This window comes from Homarus americanus, unplaced genomic scaffold, assembly GCF_018991925.1.
Source record: "Homarus americanus isolate GMGI-L3 unplaced genomic scaffold, GMGI_Hamer_2.0 scaffold25827, whole genome shotgun sequence".
Lineage (NCBI taxonomy): Eukaryota > Metazoa > Arthropoda > Malacostraca > Decapoda > Nephropidae > Homarus > Homarus americanus.
In genome coordinates this window covers 1,928,620-1,951,366 of record NW_024738300.1, presented here as the reverse complement: position 1 = coordinate 1,951,366, position 22,747 = coordinate 1,928,620, and the positions used below count along the sequence as shown (strand labels likewise).

The 22,747-nt window shown below is 38.5% G+C and overlaps 1 protein-coding gene across 1 annotated transcript; it reads right to left on the bottom strand.

The window, feature by feature from the left end:
• Positions 1–11,340: 11,340 nt before the first annotated feature.
• Positions 11,341–19,004, bottom strand: LOC121873913 (probable glutamate receptor). The gene is made up of 10 exons (XM_042377791.1): positions 18,926–19,004; positions 16,812–16,940; positions 16,326–16,491; positions 15,403–15,641; positions 14,668–14,852; positions 14,205–14,441; positions 13,818–13,996; positions 13,195–13,357; positions 12,325–12,454; positions 11,341–12,028 (listed from the first exon to the last, which is right to left on the bottom strand). The coding sequence occupies exons 1-10, from the start codon at positions 19,002–19,004 to the stop codon at positions 12,015–12,017; spliced, it is 1,521 nt and encodes a 506-aa protein (XP_042233725.1). The 3' UTR covers positions 11,341–12,014.
• Between the last annotated feature and the right edge of the window lie 3,743 nt (positions 19,005–22,747).

Below are 22,747 nucleotides of genomic sequence, written 5' to 3'. Positions count from 1 at the left end.
CCTGGACAAAGCCCGACCCATTTTAGGAGGGTGTACTCCTCGCATCCCAGGACCAAAGTCCCCCAGTACATCAGCGTCATCGTGACCTACGGCGGTGTGTCATCCCGTCTTCAGATGTTGCCCGACACCGGCGCTGATGCTACAGTCATCGGTCCCCAGCATTTGCGATGCTTGGGGCTCTCTCCAAGCGATCTAGGACCGCCTCCCGAGGACCTCCGCTTTATGGCAGATGGTTCACAGATGGCCCCAGCCCTGGGTTCACTCTATGCACATGTCACCCTTGGCAACAGGTCGTGTCAGGCCTGGATTGACGTGCATAATGGTGTCCTGACTCCCTTGCTGTCCTACAGACATTGTCAAGAGTTGGCCATCATCTCCCAGGACTTCCCAACACCGATTCTCGAGGTAAATTACGCCAACAGGGTGCATGAAGGGAGCAGCAACTACCCTGCTGCCGCCCTACCCCTACCTCTGGCCAGTGACACCTCTCCTTCGGTAGTTGTCCCTGCTGCATCACGTCCCCACGCCCTGGCTCGCCTTCACGACAGTCACCGTGGAGCTGAGGCCACCAAACGACGTGCACGACAGACTGTGTGCCGGCCTGGCATCGACCCCGACATCTCCAATGCTGTCCAGGTGTGTAAGCCCCGCCACGTATTACAACCCAGCCAGCAGCAGGTACCCTTCATGAGTGACGACAACCCCACCCGCCCCTTTGAGTGTGTCGGCCGACTTTTTCTGTGTGTCAGGAAAGTCCTTCCTGGTTATCGTCGACCGTCTCTCTGGTTGGCCGGTTGTCATCAAGGGCGGTAATGACACGACGTCTGCCGCCACCATCAGCAAGTTCCGCCACTACTTCCGTGACGTGGGCGTTCCTGTATGCCTGCGAACCGACGGAGGGCCTCAGTTCACAAGCCGGGACTTTGCTGCGTTCCTTGACCGATGGGGAGTCCGGCATGTGTTGTCATCGCCTCATTACCCGCAGTCCAACGGTCACGCTGAGGCTGCTGTCAAATCTTTGAAGCACCTCATCCTTAAGGTGGCCCCTTTTGGGAATATTGACTGCGAGGCCTTCGACCGGGGTCTTCTTGAACTCCGCAACACACCTAACTACACCGGACGCCCCTGCCCAGGTTTTGTATGGACGCCCCTCGTTCTTGTGTCCCTGCTCACCCTCAACTCTTCCTCCCAAAGGAGTGGCAGCAGGCCACATTGAGGATCAGGATCGTTGAGCCGCCGAACGTGTCTGTGACGTCGTCGCCTGCCACAAACGACCACGCCCGTCTCTCTCCCCAGGTTGAGTGTCGGTACCTGTCCGTGTTCAGGACCCGACCTCCCTACGTTGGGGACAAATAAAGTAGGCGTAGTCATGGGTCCGGTGCAGGTCACGGACTACCAGGTGCGGTTACCCAGGTGGTCGTGTGTGTGTGGAGGAACCGCCGTTTTCTCCGCCCCGTAACACTGCCTTCTGCTGGCCCCGCCACCAGTGTTGAGTCCCACACCCTTCCCAGTGATGAAGTCCCTCGACGCTCAGAACGGATCCAGAAGAAGAGGTCCGCTCAAGACTTTGCTATGAGCGTATAGGGGGGAGGGAGGTGTATGTATATTATGTATGCTGGATTATGTACTATGTATGCATATTATGTATGTGCTCCATTTATATTTATTCAGCCTAGCTAGCAGCGTGTGGCAATGTTATTACCATATCCCACACGCTTAATTAATGTGCCTGGCGACGTATGGAAGCTGCTAATGTATCACTTGCCATACGTCGTCTATGGTAGTTGACCAGGACCTTAGCTAGGGAGCAGTGCTATCCACCTCTGTGTACATACTCTTATCCAGTAAACCGAACCTACAAAACTATACAGGTGTTTGTGTTCTCTCCTGTATATAGAACTTATTACCCAGAACATCTAACAGTAGTGTTTGGTCTTTTAGGTAAATGTACTGAGGATGTATGTAAAAATTTATTATCGGTTAGTAAAAATATCGGGAAAAGAAAAGGGGGATCGAAAAAGAAGAATTAGGCAGAAACTACAGGAGATGAATGCAGTTTTTTTTTTTAGTAAGCCAATCTGGAACAGGAGGAGAGTTTATGAGTAGACATATAAATTTGATCTCATCTACTTGTACGATGTTTGTGTGTTACTTTCTGTCATGTAAACTGTAAGTCTTCCCCCTCTCCTTGTCATCATTCTTCATTTTAATTAATGTACTATAACCAAGTGAAATTTTTTAACTCCTTCCGAATAAAACAAAAACAGTACTGGGGAATCACAAAGAGTTATCAGGGATCTGGTCAACATTTACCTGTTGATCGCAGACGTCGGTGTTAGTAATTATATTTCCTAAGTCGAATGTTTGGATAAGGCAATAAATTATTTTCACTAGCACTCTCAACAAAGGTCTATCACGAGATAAAATGAGGTCATTTATGTTTCTTATTTACAATTTTAATAAAAATATAATTTCATGGTATTCCTCAACTTACTTATGAGAAGTTAAGATAGTCGTACAAATAACTTTATTTGTACAATACATTTCCGTGGAGGTAATCGTCAACCGTTTTGAGGTAACAGTAGAGCGGGAGAGAGCCAGAAATACTATTTACACTATGCGTTGGCGTGAAAAGATTTTGGACCTCAGAGACAGCCAATGCTCTGGCGTTTTGCATCCAGGAAGAGTCGCGGGGTCTGCCGCGGTACGGTCTGGTGTCCACTGTACCCTCCTCCTGCCACCGCCTGATCCACCGGTACACTGTGCATATGCTGGCACCGGTCTCATATGATATACTCCGCGCTGACATGCCACTTAACCACATCCATACGATCCTTAAACGGTCAGTTTTCATCGTCCGAACGTGTGTAGCTCGCCTGTTCATGACGCTGCCGCTGTCAAAGAGGAAGATGATACTTTTATTTCTTAGTTTCTGTTTAAGGTGTAGTAAATAATTCCTAATGAATAATTACGAGTTTCTTATTGTTAGTTCTGCATATACTGGATATATATTTATATATATATATATATATATATATATATATATATATATATATATATATATATATATATATATATATATATATATATATATATATACGCTGATAACCACAAGGAAAAAAGAAAACGCGAAGTTCCCAAGCGATTTCGTGTAATTCACGAAAGGTGGGGTCAGCTTACCCTCTGACCTGACTACCGACTGCTGCGGTGCTTCTTGTAGATTAGTAGGGTCATTACCTAATACCCAGCAGTGTTACACAATATCTTTGTCTTTCCTGATATGAACACTACCGTATATTCCAAATACTATTTACATAAACATACCAAATTTACGTTCTCTGTCTTAAAAAGCGTTACCGTGTAAACACGAAACAAAAAAGGAGCTTTTCAAGCTAAAACAAGTAGCAAATAATTTTGTTTCATATTATGTGAATGTCTAAGTGTGATCCAAGTGACTCCGATGTCCATGTTGGGCTTCCCGTACGATAGCTACAATTGTTGTTTCATTGTTTTCCATTGTTTTAAAGGTTTGTTTATATTGTTTGCATAGTGTCTAGGATACGTAATGAAAGCTTTACGCTTAACGAGTGGTTTGTAAAGCATTATGATAGATAGGAGTTTTTGTCACGTTACAGGTAGGGTGGTTTCTACGAGTACATATGATAGGACGGAAATGTTACAGCACTGTTTGGCTTCCACCACCCACCCCCGCTACCCCCGGCTAATTTCCTAGCATTTCACGTTGTCGACACTTCTAGGGTGCATGCACAACGCCAAGACAATTTTACCACTTTATTTTAACACCTGTAGCAATATATACGAGAACAGAATAAATAAATAAACATATCTACAGTATACAGTATATATATATATATATATATATATATATATATATATATATATATATATATATATATATATATATATATATATATAAGTAAAGAAGTATGTCTGTGTGTTTGTCTGTGCGTCCAAACGAGAATGTCAGAAGCTACTTTACCGATCTGTAGTGATGATGGATGGTGTTATATGTAGTGATGATGGATGATGTTATATGTAGTGATGATGAGTGGTGTTATATGTAGTGATGATGGATGGTGTTATAGGTAGTGATGATGGATGGTGTTATATGTAGTCATGATGGATGAAGTTATATGTAGTAATGATAGGTGGTGTTTTATGTAGTGATGATGGATGGTGTTATATGTAGTGATGATGGATGATGTTATATGTAATGATGATGGGTGGTGCTATATGTAGTGATGATCAAACAATAAAATAAAAACAGTTTAATGCTAATAAATATACTTTGCTGTACCGTTGTAGTGAAAAACATGGTGGAACTTAAATACACCGTTAATGAACTATTGATGGAAGAAGAAGTTTTGGAGACTGAACAGTGAGACAATGCCGAGCCTCCCGGAGGGTGGCGTCCTAACGTGGCCTAGCAGATGAGCCAGCCGGAGCGAACAGCGGACAGTCGGTAACAGGAAACAGATCAGGAAAGGGAATCCCGTCTTAATACTGACAGATAGCAAACAGCAGAAAGGCCTTCTCTAGAAAATAATCAAGCACATGAAATTCGTTTGAATGCTAATAGACAGAGAGCTGCAGGATCCAGAATTCTAAGAAAGAATACACAGTGGCATCCACTAGCAAGAGCAGCATTTAACTATGACAATGAGATGGAATATGAAAAGTATCCCTCTGTAGTCATTGGCAGCATGGATAAGAAATGTGAACACTGAGGTGCAAAGAAGTATAAAGGAGAATCTGCTGTACTGTGCCGCAGATTCTCCTACAAAAGCCAGGGACAGTCCTTAAAGATGGTTGGCCTAAACCTGGTGTTTCCTTGCTTCTCTCATGGACAGTTCTATGTTGGATGTTCCAGAGTGGGAACTGTCAAAAAACTGTACATACTTGCTGCTAATGGCAAAACCAAAAATGTGGTCTACCCTAATGCACTACAGTGAGACAATGTGGAGCCTCCTGGAAGGTGGCGTCCTACCATGGCCTAGCGAAAGAGCCGCCCGGAGGGCGGCGATTCCGCAAGTGTATATATATATATATATATATATATATATATATATATATATATATATATATATATATATATATATATATATATATATATATATATATATATATATATATATATATATATATATATATATAAACCGTGTACAGTACATCCACAATGGAAACGTGGAGATGATAAATATTGATAAAATCAAAAGGGAAAAGGGAAACAACGGAGCACCTTAGCTTTCGTTTTTATTCAAGACATCTTCAGAGGCAACTGAATTTTCAGGGACTGAGAGAGGCTTATATACAAGGGGTGACCTTACATAACATCAGGTCAGGTCAATAACATGGGATCCACTAATCCACACACCACCTCCACCGATAAGGAAAGAAGAGCTAAGGTTCCCGGCTTCGCGTGGGCTTTTAATGCAACAAAATTCCGGACATATCTAAACTGGACCCTCGTGGAGGGTTAGGAGATACTGCATGACTGACCACTAGGTCAGCTGTATTCCTTACCAAATGTCAGCTCTCTAACCACAAAACATGGAAATGCATAAGGAACACACAGGCGGAGAAACAAAATGTACATTATATATTTATATATTAGATAAAGTTATGGAATTAATTCTCCATGTCCTTTCATGTGTAATTGATACCGTTCTCATATTTCCTCATATGTTTCAATTAGAAAACTTCCGTTTACGAGTTAAAGCTGATATATCCCAGATAGCACCATTTATTACTGAATAAATCTATGTGCTATTTTTGTTAAATTTAAAGTGAATTTGTATAAGCAATTCGGTTAGATCAACAGTATACTTCTTGAGGAAGGTAAACGCTTCCATTTAGTGTGTTTCTTAAAGTGAGAGAGTTCAGTGGAACATTTCCATTAAAGAATTAAAAGAATGTCTTAAAAGGAAAATATATACCTGCCCACTATCAATCTTTTATTGATCATGAAACCTCGGAAAAAAAGGTAACGCCATTGGTTAAAGTAATAAATCTTTCATATTCGGTTGTTGAATGGGCAGTTCGCTCTCATGTTTCGTGTCTTTTAATATAAAGACGGTTTCACCGTCGACGCAGAGAGAAAAATAAAGTCCCCAAGAATATGGGGAAGTGATACTGATTAATAAACTTCCCATAGAACCAGTGTTATATTTACACACACGTGGGGCCAACGGGTATATTGTTCTGCAAACAGAACTCTAATATTGGGACACCCTAAGTTATATGTCACCGTCGATTCTGCCCCACTTGAAGTTTTTCTCTGCCGATCTTATCCATCCTGGATCTCCCATCTTGGTGCCGAACTCACCTAAAGATCACAAGATAATTCCACATATTCGTTTTCCCATACTCATTGTCAAGAGTCAGTCAAGACATCAAATAATAACCTAACATAACTATAAGCGTATCACTTATGTAGGTGACGATAAAGTTAATCTTACTCATGTACCTAAAGCCAGCCAAGAAAATCTTGCGAGAAAACTGAAGATAAAAGCAACTACAGACAAAGCTCGGCAGATACGCAACAATATTTGAGTTCCAAAGATTTGTATCAGGGTAGAGTCGACTGAGGGTACAGAGTTTCATCGAGGTAGTAATAAAATTTATGAAAACCCGAAAATAAATGTTTACTATATTAAAGAAACATCGTAAGAAAATAATCTTTTTTTTAATGTTTAAAATGTTTTTCCTTCCGTCAATTTCCTGATAATCCCCAGACACTTTCCTCTCTTCCTGATCCTTACTCAACACTTTTCCATACCATCGAAGTTATGATTTTAGGCACGGTATATGAAAGGATAATTTACAAAGACATTTAAAACAACTGGCTTCAAGATATTTACTTACGCAATTGATTTAGGTGCCAACGTCCTCCTCGCCTCAGCCCCGTGACAGGAGTGTCTTCCCTAGTGTCAGTCGGGTATTATATGAGCGGGAAGTAGTTCGGACGCGCAGGTGCCAGCAGCTATTTCAAGACGTCAAAGTACACTGCGCACCGATTGGCTGCTCGACTATGTGCTCACAGAATTACATCCAGATGCATATGGAGACACGTTTGTATTTTAAACTATTGACCTTATTACTGCATCTACACTCTTGAAATTTAGAATTGTCTTAAAGGTAAAATTTTGAGTTATGAAAAAATGTGAACATTACTTTGTATATATATATATATATATATATAAATATATATATATATATATATATATATATATATATATATATATATATATATATATATATATATATATATATATATATATATATATATATATATATATATATATATATATATATATATATATATATATATATATATATTGGGCTAATGAAATGTATATGGATCCTCGTGTTTCGAAGCCGGATTTGGTAAAACGTTACTCTGACCACCTACGTGATACTGGTAGTCCCCATTAGAGGTTCACGGCGCCATAAGCTCGTTGAACAGGCTTTGTGTGAAATATAACAGAGTCTAGTACTGCTTTTAGTATCCTGGTGGTCCAGAGGTAGTGTTCCCCGGTCACAATCATGGGCTCGTGGGCCATGGGTTCGAATCCTGGCGGGTTGAGGTGTTGATTGTATGTAGAAGTCTGCGTGCTTTATGGGGCTAATGAAATATATATATATATATATATATATATATATATATATATATATTGTGAGGGAGAATAATATCACTGCTCATAGACTCCCTTTAGCTCGATGCCTTGGAATCTCAGATTGTTTAAATGATCTTGAGCCCAACTCTTTCTGGAACTCCTACCCATAGTTATCCCAGGATCCCAGAGTCTCACTGGGTCAAGGTAATATTTGTGGATTTGGTTCCTGGTTCTTTCCGCCATCTGTTTTTTCTTTCAGCTTACCACTTATCCCGCTCCAGCTGCACAATGAAGTAAATCATGTAGAGAGAAGGACTGAATCATATATGTAGTTCTAAACCAGCTGTTTATCCTGCCCCCCGCGGTGGTCAGCAGTTAGTGCATTATGTATACAATATAAATTTGATAATTTTGTACTAATTATATCTTCCCAATTCTACATGAACTTAAACTAACTATTGCTTCTCACTACATACCCTGTACTGCACACATAAACAATATAGAAATCAGGTAAAAAACAGTATCTGAGCCACTGTTTGTAGTTGTTTCTTTAGTGTCAGTGCACTGAATTTTTTTTATTAAATAATTGGAAATTGCGATAATATTTAATAGAAAGAAGCGAAAACGCAGAAGTATTTTGTTTAGTTTTGGTCCTTCCTGCATTATTTAATAACTTCAGCATTGTAAATTTATAGAGCTAGATGTCTTGAAAAGTGCATATTATAAGGTGGTGGAGATATGTTTGTATTTTAAACTATTGACCTTATTACTGCATCTACACTCCTGAAATATAGGATTGTCTTTAAGGTAAAATTTTGAGAGTTATGAAAAAATGTGAACCTTGCTTTATATATACGTATATACATATATATATATATATATATATATATATATATATATATATATATATATATATATATATATATATATATATATATATATATATATATATGCAAGTAAATCACTGTAGATCTAGTATGAGTCCCAAGCTTTCGTGTAATTCACGAAGATGTGAATTACACGAAAGCGCTTGGGAACTTCGTGTTTTCTTCTTTCCTTGTGGTTATCAGCATATAAGAACATAAGAAAATAAGGAGTCTGCAATAGGCCGGTTAGCCTGTGCATGGCAGCTCCTGTCGAGAGTTACTACCACTCTCTATCATCCATGAATCTATCTAGCCTTCTTTTGAAACTTTCAAGAGGTCCCGCACTTACTACAAAGTTGCTAAGCTTGTTCCACTCGTCCACCACCCTATTTGTGAACCAGTTTCTTCCTATCTCCCTGCGAAACCTAAACTTATCCAACTTGAATCCGTTGCTCCGAGTCCTATCCTGCTCGGATATTATAAGAACTTTATCTATATCCCCTTTATTGATTCCTTTCACCCACTTAAATACTTCTATCATATCTTCCCGCACTCTTCGTCGTTCTAGGGAATGCAAGTTTAACTTATTTAACCTATCTTGATATGGAAGGTTTCTAAGTCCCGGAATCATTTTCGTCATTCTTCGCTGCACCGACTCCAGTGAATTGATATCCATTCTATAATAAGGGCACCAGAAATGAACCGCATAATCGAGGTGCGGCCTGACTAACGTAAGATATAGTTGCAATAAGACCTCTGCACTCTTATTACTTACACTTCTAGATATAAAACCTAATACTCTCTTTGCCTTATTTCGATCATTAACGCACTGTTTTCTAGGTCGTAGGTTCGGGTTTACAAGTACCCCTAAGTCTCTTTCACAAATCGACCTTTCTAGGTTGATGTTGCTAAGGCTGTACGTTGACAGTAGTTGTTCTACCAATATTAAGTACGCTGCACTTGCTGGTGTTGAATTTCATTTGCCATTTTTATGACCACTCCTGCAATTTATTTAAATCCTCCTGTAGTGCATTTGCATCCTGCCCTGAATTAATATGCTGCTCTATTTTGGTGTCATCCGCAAACTTGCTTATGTCACTGCTGATCCCAATATCTAGATCGTTTATGTAGATTATGAACAAGAGTGGGCCTAGTACTGACCCCTGGGGAACCCCACTGGTTACACGACCCCACTCAGATTTAACACCATCTACGCTGACCCTCTGCGTTCTATCGATGAGCCATGATTTTATCCAATTTAAAACTTTCCCCTTGATACCATAACTCTTAATTTTTCTCAGAAGCCTCTGATGCGGTACTCTGTCAAATGCTTTGCTAAAGTCAAAGTAAATCACATCGTAATTTTCGTCATTATCTACTACCTCGAAGACTTTCCTAAAAAACGTCAGCAGATTTGGTAAACAAGATTTTCCCTTTGTAAACCCATGTTGAGAGTCGTAGATTAATTTGCTTTTCTCTAGATGCGATCGGATGCTATCTGCTATAATTGAGTCAAGAAATTTCCCCACTACTGACGTCAAACTGATCGGCCGGTAATTTGACGCTGATGCTCTGTCTCCCTTTTTGAATATGAGTACTACATTTGCCTGTTTCCACAAGTCTGGCACTACTCTGTTTCCAAAACAGTGTTTACCTATTTTGCCGCTAGATCTAAATTTGTCTAATTTAAAACCATTGTTACGAGTTTACTTCTGGTTGGATAGTTTGAGTACCTTTGTAATGTCCCCTTTGTTTAGCCCTGACTTCCATTTATACACCTCTATCATGGCTCTCCTCGCTCTACGTCTCTCGAGGAAGTGCAAATTAAGATGCTTTAACCTGTCTCTGTTCTCAAAGTTCCTAATGCCCGGGATTAGTCTTGTCATTCTCCTCTGGATTCTTTCCAAGGATTCTATATCCATTCTGTAATACGGTGACCAGAACTGAACTGCGTAATCCAGGTGAGGTCTCACAAGCGCAACATATAATCTTAAGATGACCTCGCTAGACTTGTAACTAACACTCCTTTGTATGAACCCAAGTACTTTATTAGCCTTGTTACGAGCAAAAACACATTGTTTAATTGGCTTAAGATTCCTACTCAACATTACTCCTAAATCTCTCTCACAGTCGGTTTTCTCAATGACATCGTTGTTCATCTGGTAACTGGTTTCCCTGTTTACATCTCCTATACTGAGTACTTTACATTTGTCCACATAAAATTTCATCTGCCATTTTTCAGACCATTCAAAAAATTTGTTTAGATTTTCCTGTAGTTTTGCTGAGTCCTCATCAGAGCTTAAAAGAGAGGGCGACGTAACTAGTCATGTTAAGTCAGGTCATAAATAGGGGACCCACTAGTCATCTATCCTGCATCTAACTCCAATGCTTTCAAAGCATTTTTAACCTTGGGCCACTGACAAATAAATTTGTGTAACAAATTATCAGTTTTGTACTGACCATCACTAAGGTTTATAGAATTTAATTCCCTAATCAAATATATTGTATTCGATAAAAAATTATTAAAGAATTGATACTAAGCTTCTGTATATCTACGATTTTATGATAGTAAAATGGGCTTCTTGTGACAACCTAGTCAGGTGATCTTAACATTCTTCATTTTACTGTCATGTTAATTTGTGTGCTATCGAATACAGGCTGTTCGTATGTTTTATATAGCATTCACTGACATACGGGCTGTTCGTATGTTTTGAATAGTGGGAATCTTTATTACACATTGTACAAAGGATATCATGCTAAAGATACAATACTTTGGTTGCCGGAGAATATGTCATACAATGGATGTTGAGAAAAATTAGGCTGGTGTGAGCAAATCACTTTTCTACGCGTATTGTGCGATGTATGTTACAAATGTATCGGCGTTGAGTCAATAATAAAATTCAATCAATAAGTACCGATAAATAATACCATGCAATGGTGAAGGAATATAATATATGTATCCAAATGTATATGAACATATGTTCTAGAAAGTTGAGTGATATCAATACGAAGATATTTGCTTACATATAAACTTTATTGCCTGATGTCATGAATGTAAACACAATTTTGCAGCAATGCAACACGGATCCCTGAAAATACTACCCATATATAATGATGAATGCTTCTGATAACCAAACTAAGCGCATCAACAAACAAAAATTACAGTGAAGGATGTTAAAAAATGTGACGCTCAACTTTCATGGGTTCATGAAAAAATTATATTTATGTCAAATGGAGGACAACTTTAACATTTTTATCGTGATTGGTTCGGCTTCCAGTATACCATCGTCACGTGACAGTTTGACTTGAAGTGATCGAAGTAAAACTGTTGCGGGACATGAAGGTCGGAAGTCGGTGGCGATAACAAAAATGGTAGAACCAGGTATGAAAACTCAGTTCTTCAGTTCTAAAAAAAATTAATTGAGGTTACTTGTCAAAACTGACTATTAAAAGGAAAACTAATTTTGTCACTGAGTGAAAAAAAAATCTGAATTTTGTCCTAACAAAGGGATTACTGTAGTAGACCTGAAAGGAAAGGAAATGCATCAACAAAATATTAAGAATACAGAGATCGTGCAGAAGATTAGGCCCACATATAATATTTATTTTGAGCTTCAAACCAGAAATTGGTGTATGATCATCCTACAGCTCAAGCTCAAGGTGAAATACTAAATTTAGTTATCGTTTGTTGTGCACTGGTTGATACACCTCTTATCAATGTTATAAAAATCGATAGTTCAGTTTCCATTAATCATATATTTTAAGTTCCCTATGCCTTCATGGCCTGGCCCGAGGTCTGATGCTAATAAGAAAATTATTACCAAGGCAATGATCCGGAGTGTGGGTGAAGGTCTCCCCCACCAAGATGAGTAAGGCGACCCCGGAGCCCAGAAATAACAGATAAAACGCGCCTTGCATGTGGTGAAGCCCCAACGGCACCTTGTTGTCGTCCTGGGGAATAGACACATTCCTCGTTATACATGTATTTATGTATGAAATTCCAATTTTTGTTTGCACGAAACCTTGCAAACTTCTTTTGTGACATAATGCATACCGTACGGCGGCTGGTGTGAAAGAGTCATCTTTTTATTTTCTCTCTCTCATGATAAAACATCTGACCTCCAAATATTTTCAACCTAAAATCCCACCAGACATGAAATCTGACTTTGGTTTCTGATTCCTTGTATAATAACTACTACCTTGTTGTTCCCCCAACCATAACATTCTCTCAGTATGAAAAGTTATAATGAAGAAACTATGCAATAGAGTTCCAACATAAATACTTAGGAGCCAAAGTTATGCCTTCCCCTACCACCCCACCCACTCCGACCCACACTGCCCCCACCTCAGTCCAGCCAACCACAGCCCAGCCTACCCCTGTCCAATCAACTTCTCCCCATCCCGCCCCACAACGCCCTACTCCTAACCCAGCCCACCACAGTCTATCCTAACCTAGCCAACCATAGCCCAGCCTATCCAAGCCCAATCAACCCCTCCCCATCCCGTCCCACCACGCCCCACAACACCTCTCCCCTTCACATTCCTTTATATTGAGTTAAACATATACAAACCCATACATATCCACACAAGCAATATCATGAAACTTTGATTTCCAATTTTGCATTCGAAAGTGTTTGTGTTATACTCGTATATAACTAAAAAGTAGCACGGGAACAGATGGTAATGTTTGCCTGTGTTGTGTCTGTTTTGGCAGATCTGACGTCCATAGCTGCAGCTGCCCTGTTCTCCCTCACGCGCCTGGCGATCACATCCTCAATCCAGTAACTTATAATACCAGTGTCTTCCAGCCGTGTTATCAATTGTTTAAACCGATGAATGAATGGTGCTCCTCTCCTGAAAACAATAGAAGGAAACGGTGAAAATAGTAAGTCTTGTATCATAAATCCAAGAGAGTTATATACGAGTATTACCCCAGCTGGTAGTAACTTAATAGAAAACAGACCAACACAAACGATTTATCCCCTCTTAAGACTGATGCTTGTTATTGACGACGTTAGTTCACTGGGTTAGTTTTTTTTCTCAATGGAGAGGTTTGGGTGTAAATTTGTTCCTTAGAACATTTTGGAAAAACTTTGAAGTTTCTCGAAACTATTATCAACTCTAATAAACTTTTCGAAAAAAAGGGCATTTTTTTTTTTTGAGATTGTGAAAAAATATGAAAATGGAACTTTAGGAAACAATTTTCTTGTTTTTCTCTTTTTCTCAACAGAAACAAATAAGGATGAAGAGGAAGAAAAAAAAAGACAAGGATGAGACACAGGGAAGAGAAGCCGGTAAAACGTAAAATACCAACCGGAAACTCCATCCAAAGGCAGCTACGATGGAGACGCCTTTCTTACTGACATAGAAAGGGTTGTAGCCACGGGCGTCGGTATAGCGAGAGGCCACGATAATGTTAACATAGTTGTCAAAGTCCACTAGTGTGAAGCCGCCCTCCAGTACCTTCTCCAGGGCTTCGTCTACCTCAAGCACCTGTGGTCCATGGCATTAAGAGCTCTTAACTAAGATTGTCTACATTGTGAATTTCCTTCGTTAAATTTACTAACAAAAACAACAGTACGGGCGACAGTATTCATGATAATCAGTACCATTTGTTGATAATAAATGTATATGTGTGAGATTATGGGTATTTTTATCGTATATATTATGTTGCTATGTTTACAAATGTTTCTGGACAAACCTCCATATGCTTGTACAACTTCTGTACTACCGGGTCAGTGTGCTTGGAGAAGTAATCCAAAGGTTCGCCTTTAAATAACCACGCTTCAATACCCCACTTCCAGTTGTCTTGTTTCACCAGGTCCTCGAAGGTCTCAATAGGCAGCGTCTTCCCCTGGACTGTCATGTGCGCGACCAGTGATGAGCGGAAGCCCGTGGTGATGACCAGGCAGAACACCAGCCACCAACCCACCAACAGCTGTAAATAATATGACGATTGTGGCAAGATGATTATTGCCAGACAAGCACCATCACCCCAACACTCACGAGCTCAGTATAACTTTAAATTATTAATCACATAGTCACCATTAATGTACGTAACGCTTGGTACACTACGCTACTAGCTCAAACAAGATTAAGGGCTTATCAAAATGTATTAACTTCAGGAAACATAAGGAATCAGTAGAACCTCATATGTGTCTTACCCTTCCTGAATTACTGACAGACAGAACTGGGGGAGGCTGCTCCAGAAGAGCGCCCCAGCCATACAAGAGTGTGGTGCTGAAATCTACACGACGACCGCCTGCAAACCACCGCCATGTCCTCTGCAGTATCCACATAACCCCACCCCACGCTACCACGCTCACCATAAGCGCTAACCAAAGTTCTCCTGTTGGATGGTGTAGATGAGTCCCGATATTCTTAGATGCTTAGAATGCAATTGACACCACAATTGACATAGTAATATCGTCACCCTTAGAATAAATTACAGGTCCAATGTTTCTTATATCTCTCTGAATAACATGGCATATGAAAAAAATCTCAATTATGATTTATACCACCCACTGAGAATAATATTTGATATTCAGTCAAATTGACTAATGACAGCTGATAAACTCATGCTTGGCTTGTTTCCAGAAGAGTTCTTATGTGAGCAGCTTCTGGTGATCTTAGGATAACCAGTCCAAGTATTAACCAACCCAACGTTGTTTAACTTCACTGATCGGACAAGAAGCTGTGTTTCAACAGCTGCTCAAACATGGCACGATATTTGTTTTAGTAACCTATGTGTATTCCAAAGACGTTCATAGTGAGTCTATGAATTTAATGTTCTGTTTTGCGCTAACTGCAGATCCCTGAAGTTGAGCTTACGTAAATATTCTCGGTTTGTGGTTTTCAAAGGGGAGAACAGGTGGCTTTACAAAAAGTACATATTGTACCTTCAAATGGTCTGGTTAGTGACAGGTATTGCGGTAACAGCGAGGGTTTCAAAGAAATCACAGTCACTAGATCGGAAGGATACCCCCTTAAATACTCCACAACTTTCAAACGTTCAGCCGTAGCACCCGATATAGTAGAGAAGTCCGTCTCCTCGCGTTGAAGTTGACCCATCATCCCGCTGTAGCTGCCATTTGTTTTCCGGCCCCATGTTTGTTCAGGTTCCTCGCGAATCTCGAAACTGTTAATGAGAGAAACTAACATATATTAATTTTATAGCTTCGTACAATATATGGAGGTTATTCAATTGTGTATACTAACTTCCTTTATATCGTATGACCAAAATATATCTAAAAGTTACTCATTTAAGAAATGACATTTCCTAATGAAATACAATAAAAAATTATAACCTTTAAGTTATTTTGCTCACCTTTACCTTAAGAAGTTTTGTTCGACATAAATTTATATAACAAGTATTCCAGTTCATGAATATTTCTCCTGTAACAACAGTGTAAGATAACACATTAGTTCCAAACACTTACAATTCACACTGTCTGATTCGAGCCTCATTAAATATTTTTTTTCGGCAGGATCCTAGATATTTGGGTGGTGCACTGAGTCGTTAACGTTGGTGATATACAGTAAGGCAGTTAAGTGCAAAACAATTATACTTTATAATTAAACTAAGTCAACAACAATTAACAGTTATGTAAACCATAACTCTCTGGACAGTCATATTTTTCTTTGATTAAATTTACTGACTCAGTAACTGTTGGTAATTATAAAGTGATCTACAAGGGCACTTCAACATAAATTATGAATTTAATGTGTATTAACAGTAACATCATGAAGAACACTATGTAGTACACGGGTATATGTGATAAAACAGTGATAACTGCAGCCAGAATAAAGCGAAGACATATACCTGAAATTAAGTGCTGACGCAAAGGCATAAATCAAACGAGTATCTACTGAGTCCTTTGGGTTGATGATGCCGCCGGGCTCCTCGGTGCGACGTTCAAAGTCCATATAAGGGAAGTAAGGCACTGTCACGATCCTCAGTTTTCGACCCCTCAAGGTTTTCACTTGTTCTGGTAACGTAAAGTACTTGTAAGAAGTGATACTATGTGATACACTGGTATAAAAAATACCGAAACATTAGAAAAATAGTTTGTGTAATTCCGTGAAACTTGTGATTGGTTTATTAATTAATATCCTGCGATTACCTCAGTCAATTTTGAAACTGAAATCTGATCTTATTAAAAACAATCTCCAGTAGAAATAGCCTTTAGAATATAGTTCACACTCTTCCTGTGTTATATGAAAAACTTTCCTCTATAATAATTATGTCTTCAATGAAAACATGAAAGATGTCCCATAATATAGATGCGGAATATATACGATACCTCACCTCTGAAGAGGTTGTCAGTAGGTTGAGGAACTGAGGTAATATTATACTGGTGGATAAGTTGGACGTCCGCCTCCCCGTTGTTGCAGTACAGACACCGCCGGTACACCCACACACGCTCACTCACTGATGCTGTGTAGAGGGTTAAAGAAGGATGAAACTAAGGTCACTAAGCTGTTGCACACCTCTATTAAAACTAAGAAAATGAACCATAATAACATAATGTAAGTATTTAAAACAAAATTAAAGTTTTAAAATAACAGAAGTGAATTGCAAATCACACACAAACACACATATACAGTATATATGCTGATAACCACAAGGAAACAAGAAAACACGAAGTTCCCAAGCGCTTTCGTGTAATTCACATCTTCAGGGGTGAGTACAGCCTGTACTCACCCCTGAAGATGTGAAATACACGAAAGCGCTTGGGAACTCATTGTTTTCATGTTTCCTTGTGGTTATCAGCATCTACTTAGATCAAGCGCACCTACAGTAATATATATATATATATATATATATATATATATATATATATATATATATATATATATATATATATATATATATATATATATGATAACACGAAAAATGGAAACAATGGAGTACCTTAGCTTTCGTCTATAAATTTAAGGTATATAGAAAGCCCACACAGGTAGACAGTTTCATTCACTTTTTATCGAATCACCTTGAGTCTACCAAAATGTCAGTTTTTTCTGCTATGTTCTTAAGATGTCTGCGTATTTGTGACTCTGAATTTATTGACGATGAATTGAAACACATTCGTTCTATTGCACAGAAACTTGGGTACCCTTCTGTGTTTGTTGATCGTTGTTTTAAAAGGGCTAAAAAATCCTTTCATTCCTCTCAAACCAGACAAGTTCCTACACTTAAGAATATTTTGACTCTGCCCTATCGTAATGAATTTGTCCCGTTAGTTCGGTCCCTCAAGCTTCTAAATATTAATGTTGTTTTCAAGTATGACTCAACCATTACCAATATGTTAATAAGGAATAGCCCAAGTTTGAATGTAAATGGAAGTGTTTATTGTATTCCATGTAGCAAATGTAATTGTAATTATGTAGGTCAGACAGGAAAAACACTGCAGCTCAGAATCAAACAACATAAGTATAATATCAGAACTGCATCTGAAAGCAGTGCCTTGTTCGTTCATGTTAGGAATAATAATCACCCATTGCTTGGGAAAAAAGCTTAGAAGTATTCAAATCATCTTGTGTCACAGAAAGACTTCTGGTTGAAGCTAGTTTGATTAAGGAATTAAAATCAATAAACCTTAGTGATGGTCAGTTCAAAACTGATAATATGTTACATAAATTTATTTGTCAGTGGCCCAAGGTTAAAAATGCTTTGAAAACCTTTGATCTTGATGTATGATAGTTATTTTGTGGGTCCCTTTTTTCTGACCTGACCTGTCTAGTCACGTCACCACCCTTCTCTTAAGCTCCTCTACGTGTGTTGGTGTGGGGATTAGTGGATGTCATCATTATGACCTGACCTCATGATTTTAAGGTCACCCTGTATATTTAAGCCTCTCTCTGTCCATGTAATCCAGTTGCCTCTGAAGATGTCTTGAATAAAGACGAAAGCTAAGGTACTCCGTTGTTTCCATTTTCCCGTGTGATTTTATCAAGATATATATATATATATATATATATATATATATATATATATATATATATATATATATATATATATATATATATATATATATATATATATATATATATATATATATATATATATATATATATATATATATATATATATATATATATATATATATATATATATGTGTGTGTAATATTCAGAAATTTGGGCGTGATAGAGGTAAATATCAACGATGGCGATACGCTGAGTCATTCAAGTCTACGTGATCAGGACCAGGCGACGGTGGCTCCCGCACGCTACATAGTGAGAGCATTTTGAATTAGGCCTATATAAAATTAAATATACTTTATTGAATTAATATGGACGTGATTCATGAAGTTAAGGGGCTATTATTAAATTTGAAGTTGTTGTAGATCGTTTCTCAGTCTGAATAATGTTATGTATGTCCCAACAAAGTTATTAGTTATGCGAAAAATAGGGTCACTGACCTAAGCCGCCCGGAGGGTTCAAGGCCGGCCAACGGTCAGTTGGACTACAGCCCTTGAAGAGACAAGATGGGCTGTGCATTCAGACAGGACAAAACGGTCACGTGGTCTAGTCACCTGTGTTGCGACATTGCAGTATAACAAGTAAGTCTCATTCGATCTCAGACAGGGTTTAGATAGGGCAATGATAAAGTTAACAATAGCTAACAGTGAGTTCATTGGAGGGTTTTCGTCAGCACCCACTTGACTGCTATTGATGAATGCCGTTTGACGACTGCCGTTGATGATTGATGATTGGCGATTGTCGAGATAGGAACGATCAGTGCAGGCTTATCACTGGTTAGCGGGGTTAGCAAGGATCTCTTGAGTAAACGAATGCTCCCGACATCTAAAACGACACGGGACCAGCATCAGCAATGGGGGATCAGTTCTTCCTACGTGGGTGCAAAACACCACGTGTCTTCGGTCAGCTAGAAGTATTATCTACTGGCCAGGGTCACCTGCTGGTGTTCTCTCTTACAGCCCATGGAAGCACTGAGTGTAAACTGAGGCTATCTGAGTGAATGAATGGTCACACACTGAGACCAGGAGTCTAGGGGATTCCTAGAGAATCATTTTATCTCCCTTATTATGGGTGTATGTTGAGTTGGGTGAAGCATATATATATATATATATATATATATATATATATATATATATATATATATATATATATATATATATATATATATATATATATATGCTGATAAAACAAGGAAAAGAAGAAACACGAGTTCCAAGCACTTCTGTAATTCACATCTTCAGGGGTGAGTACAGACTGTACTCACCTGAAGATGTAATTACAAGCTTGAACATATTTGTGGTTATCATATATATAGATCACCTATACAGTGATTTACTTGCATATATATATATATATATATATATATATATATATATATATATATATATATATATATATATATATATATATATATATATATATATATATATATATTCTGAACTTCTACTTAGTTTGTACTCACCCTGAAGATGTGAATTACACGAAAGTGCTTAAGAACTTCGTGTTTTATTTTTTCACTTGTGATTACTCAGCATATATATATATATATATATATATATATATATATATATATATATATATATATATATATATATATATATATATATATATATATATACAGAGGAGGGTGAGATCAAGTCGACAGAGGTATAGATAATGACCCTACTAATCTTTACAAAGGCACCGCAGCGGTCGGTAGTCAGGTCAGAGGGAGAGACTGACCCAACCTTCTCACCTGGTTACAAATCTTCTTAATTACAAAATTGTCCAATTTGTACATACCATTACTCAAATTCATGTTAACGGATTCGGTATGTTTAATGAGACTAGATTCTATAATGTTCCTACTGTCAATTGAATTACAAGGTAATATTGAGGAGGCATTATCCCAGTGAATGCAATGTTTATTATCCCTCAGATGAACAAACAGATCATTGGATTCCTGGCCTGTCCTAACACTGTATTTGTGTTGTTTAATTATAGTTGCAAGATCTTTACCTGTCTGGCCTAAGTAAAACATATTACATTCCTTGCAAGGAACTTTATAAATGCAGCCATTTGTATAGTTGGGGGAGTTCTTGATTAACATTTGTTTAACAGTGCATGAGTTTTTAAATGCCACATTGACGTTCCAGGTTTTTAGTTGTAAAGGAAAATGAGAGAAATTTTTGTGAAATGGTAATACTAGGAGATTCTTATGGTCATGGGTGGGCTTGGGATCAGTTCTATAAAAAGATTTCTTAGTAATGTTCAGGCATTTGTCTATGAAAGATCTAGGGTATTTAAAGTTTGAGCCAATATTATAGATATATTTATATTCCTCATCAATGAATTCCGGGTTGCAAATTCTCAAAGCACGTAAAAACATTGTTGAAAATACTGACTGTTTGACTCTATTATGGTGGGCAGAATAATAATGAATGTATGAACACACATTAGTAGGTTTTCTAAAAATACTGAACTTAAAGGTGTTACCTATTCTGTGGATCAGACAGTCTAGGAAAGGCAATTTACAGTCATGCTCTAATTCCACAGTGAATTTGATCGAGGGGGCTAAGTTATTAAATTGTGGCAGGAAAGCTTTTAGGTCCTCTTTACTTGGCCAGAGTCATAATACATCATCTACATATCTAAACCAGACTGCTGAAGGTGGTAAGATATTACTTAATAGTTTCTTTTCAAGGAATTCGATATATAGGTTGCTTAATACAGGTGAGAGTGGATTACCCATTGCCATACCAAATTTTTGAGCATAATATTCTCCATTGAATTCAAATTTACAATCCTTAATACATAGTTTGATGAGTTCTATGAATTCATCTTTCGAGACAGGCAATGAAATATTATCCAGGGAATCTATGAGGAACTCCAGAATATCATCAACTGGGACCTTTGTAAAGAGTGATGTTACATCAAAACTGACCAGTTTAAATTCTTAATTAATGTGTAAGTTATTGAGTTAATCAACCAGATCCATATTATTCTTAATATTAGAGTTAGAAATGTTGCCAACTAGGGGATTTAGTAAAGAAACTAACTATTTAGATAATTCATAAGAGATTGACCCAACTGAGCTGATGATGGGTCTTGCAGAGTTATTAGGCTTGTGGGTCTTGATTAAACCGTACATGTATGGCAGTGGAGGGGACGTTGAAGTAAGATGTTTAATGAGAGTAGCTTTGCCTCTCAATAGAGACTTAAGTTTTTTGTTGAACTGGGTGTTAACAGTGTTGAGAGGTTGTGTTCCCTGGTCACAGTCGTGGGCCGTGGGTTCAAATCCTGGCGGGGTGAGGCATTGATTATATGTAGAAGTCCGCGTGCTTTATTGGGCTAATGAAATATAAATGGATCCTCGTGTTTCGAAGCCGGATTTGGTAAAACGTTTCTCTGACCACCTAAGTGATACGGGTAGTCCCCATTACAGGTTCACGGCGCCATAAGCTCGTTGAACAGGCTTTGTGTGAAATATAACAGAGTCTAGTACTGCTTTTAGTATCTTGGTGGTCCAGAGGTAGCGTTCCCCGGTCAAAGTCATGGGCTCGTGGGCCGTGAGTTCGAATCCTGGCGGGGTGAGGTGTTGATTATCTATATATATATATATATATATATATATATATATATATATATATATATATATATATATATATATATATATATATATATATATATATATATATAAGTATTATTACAAAGTGAAACACCTTCTAACCTTCCTTCTCAAAGACCTTCCTGAGGCGTGAGTTGCTGGTACGTGGTGGGGAGTGGAAGGTCAGGTCATGGGGAGCCAGGTAGAGAGCGTGGATTGTGTTACGGAGACTGTGGTGGAGGAGTACGGCCTTCACTTCTGCCCTCTCACCCACAACAACTACCACCGTACCTGACCTCTGCCAGAGTCCTGCCACCTCTGCCAACCTGCAATAGACCGTTGTACAATGACTATGTACAATACATCTAAAAAAAATACTAACACTAATTAAATTTATCTGTGAACTCAGTCATAATTGAACGGAGATGGATCATACTCTGAAAGTCGTCCCTTGATCTCCACTAAGGAAACTTTAGATGTTTTTCAACAAATGACGAAGTTATATATTATTTAAACGTTTACGAGCTCATGCGCAGTAGGAACGACCAAGAGAGCCTTATTAAAACTCTGGTTAAGGATTAATTCGAGATACGGCAGCAGTGAACATCCAGGAACAAAGACGTTGTCTGCATCCCTGGAGCGTGAAATTGTCACTCCGAATGGGGGGTTTCGCCAA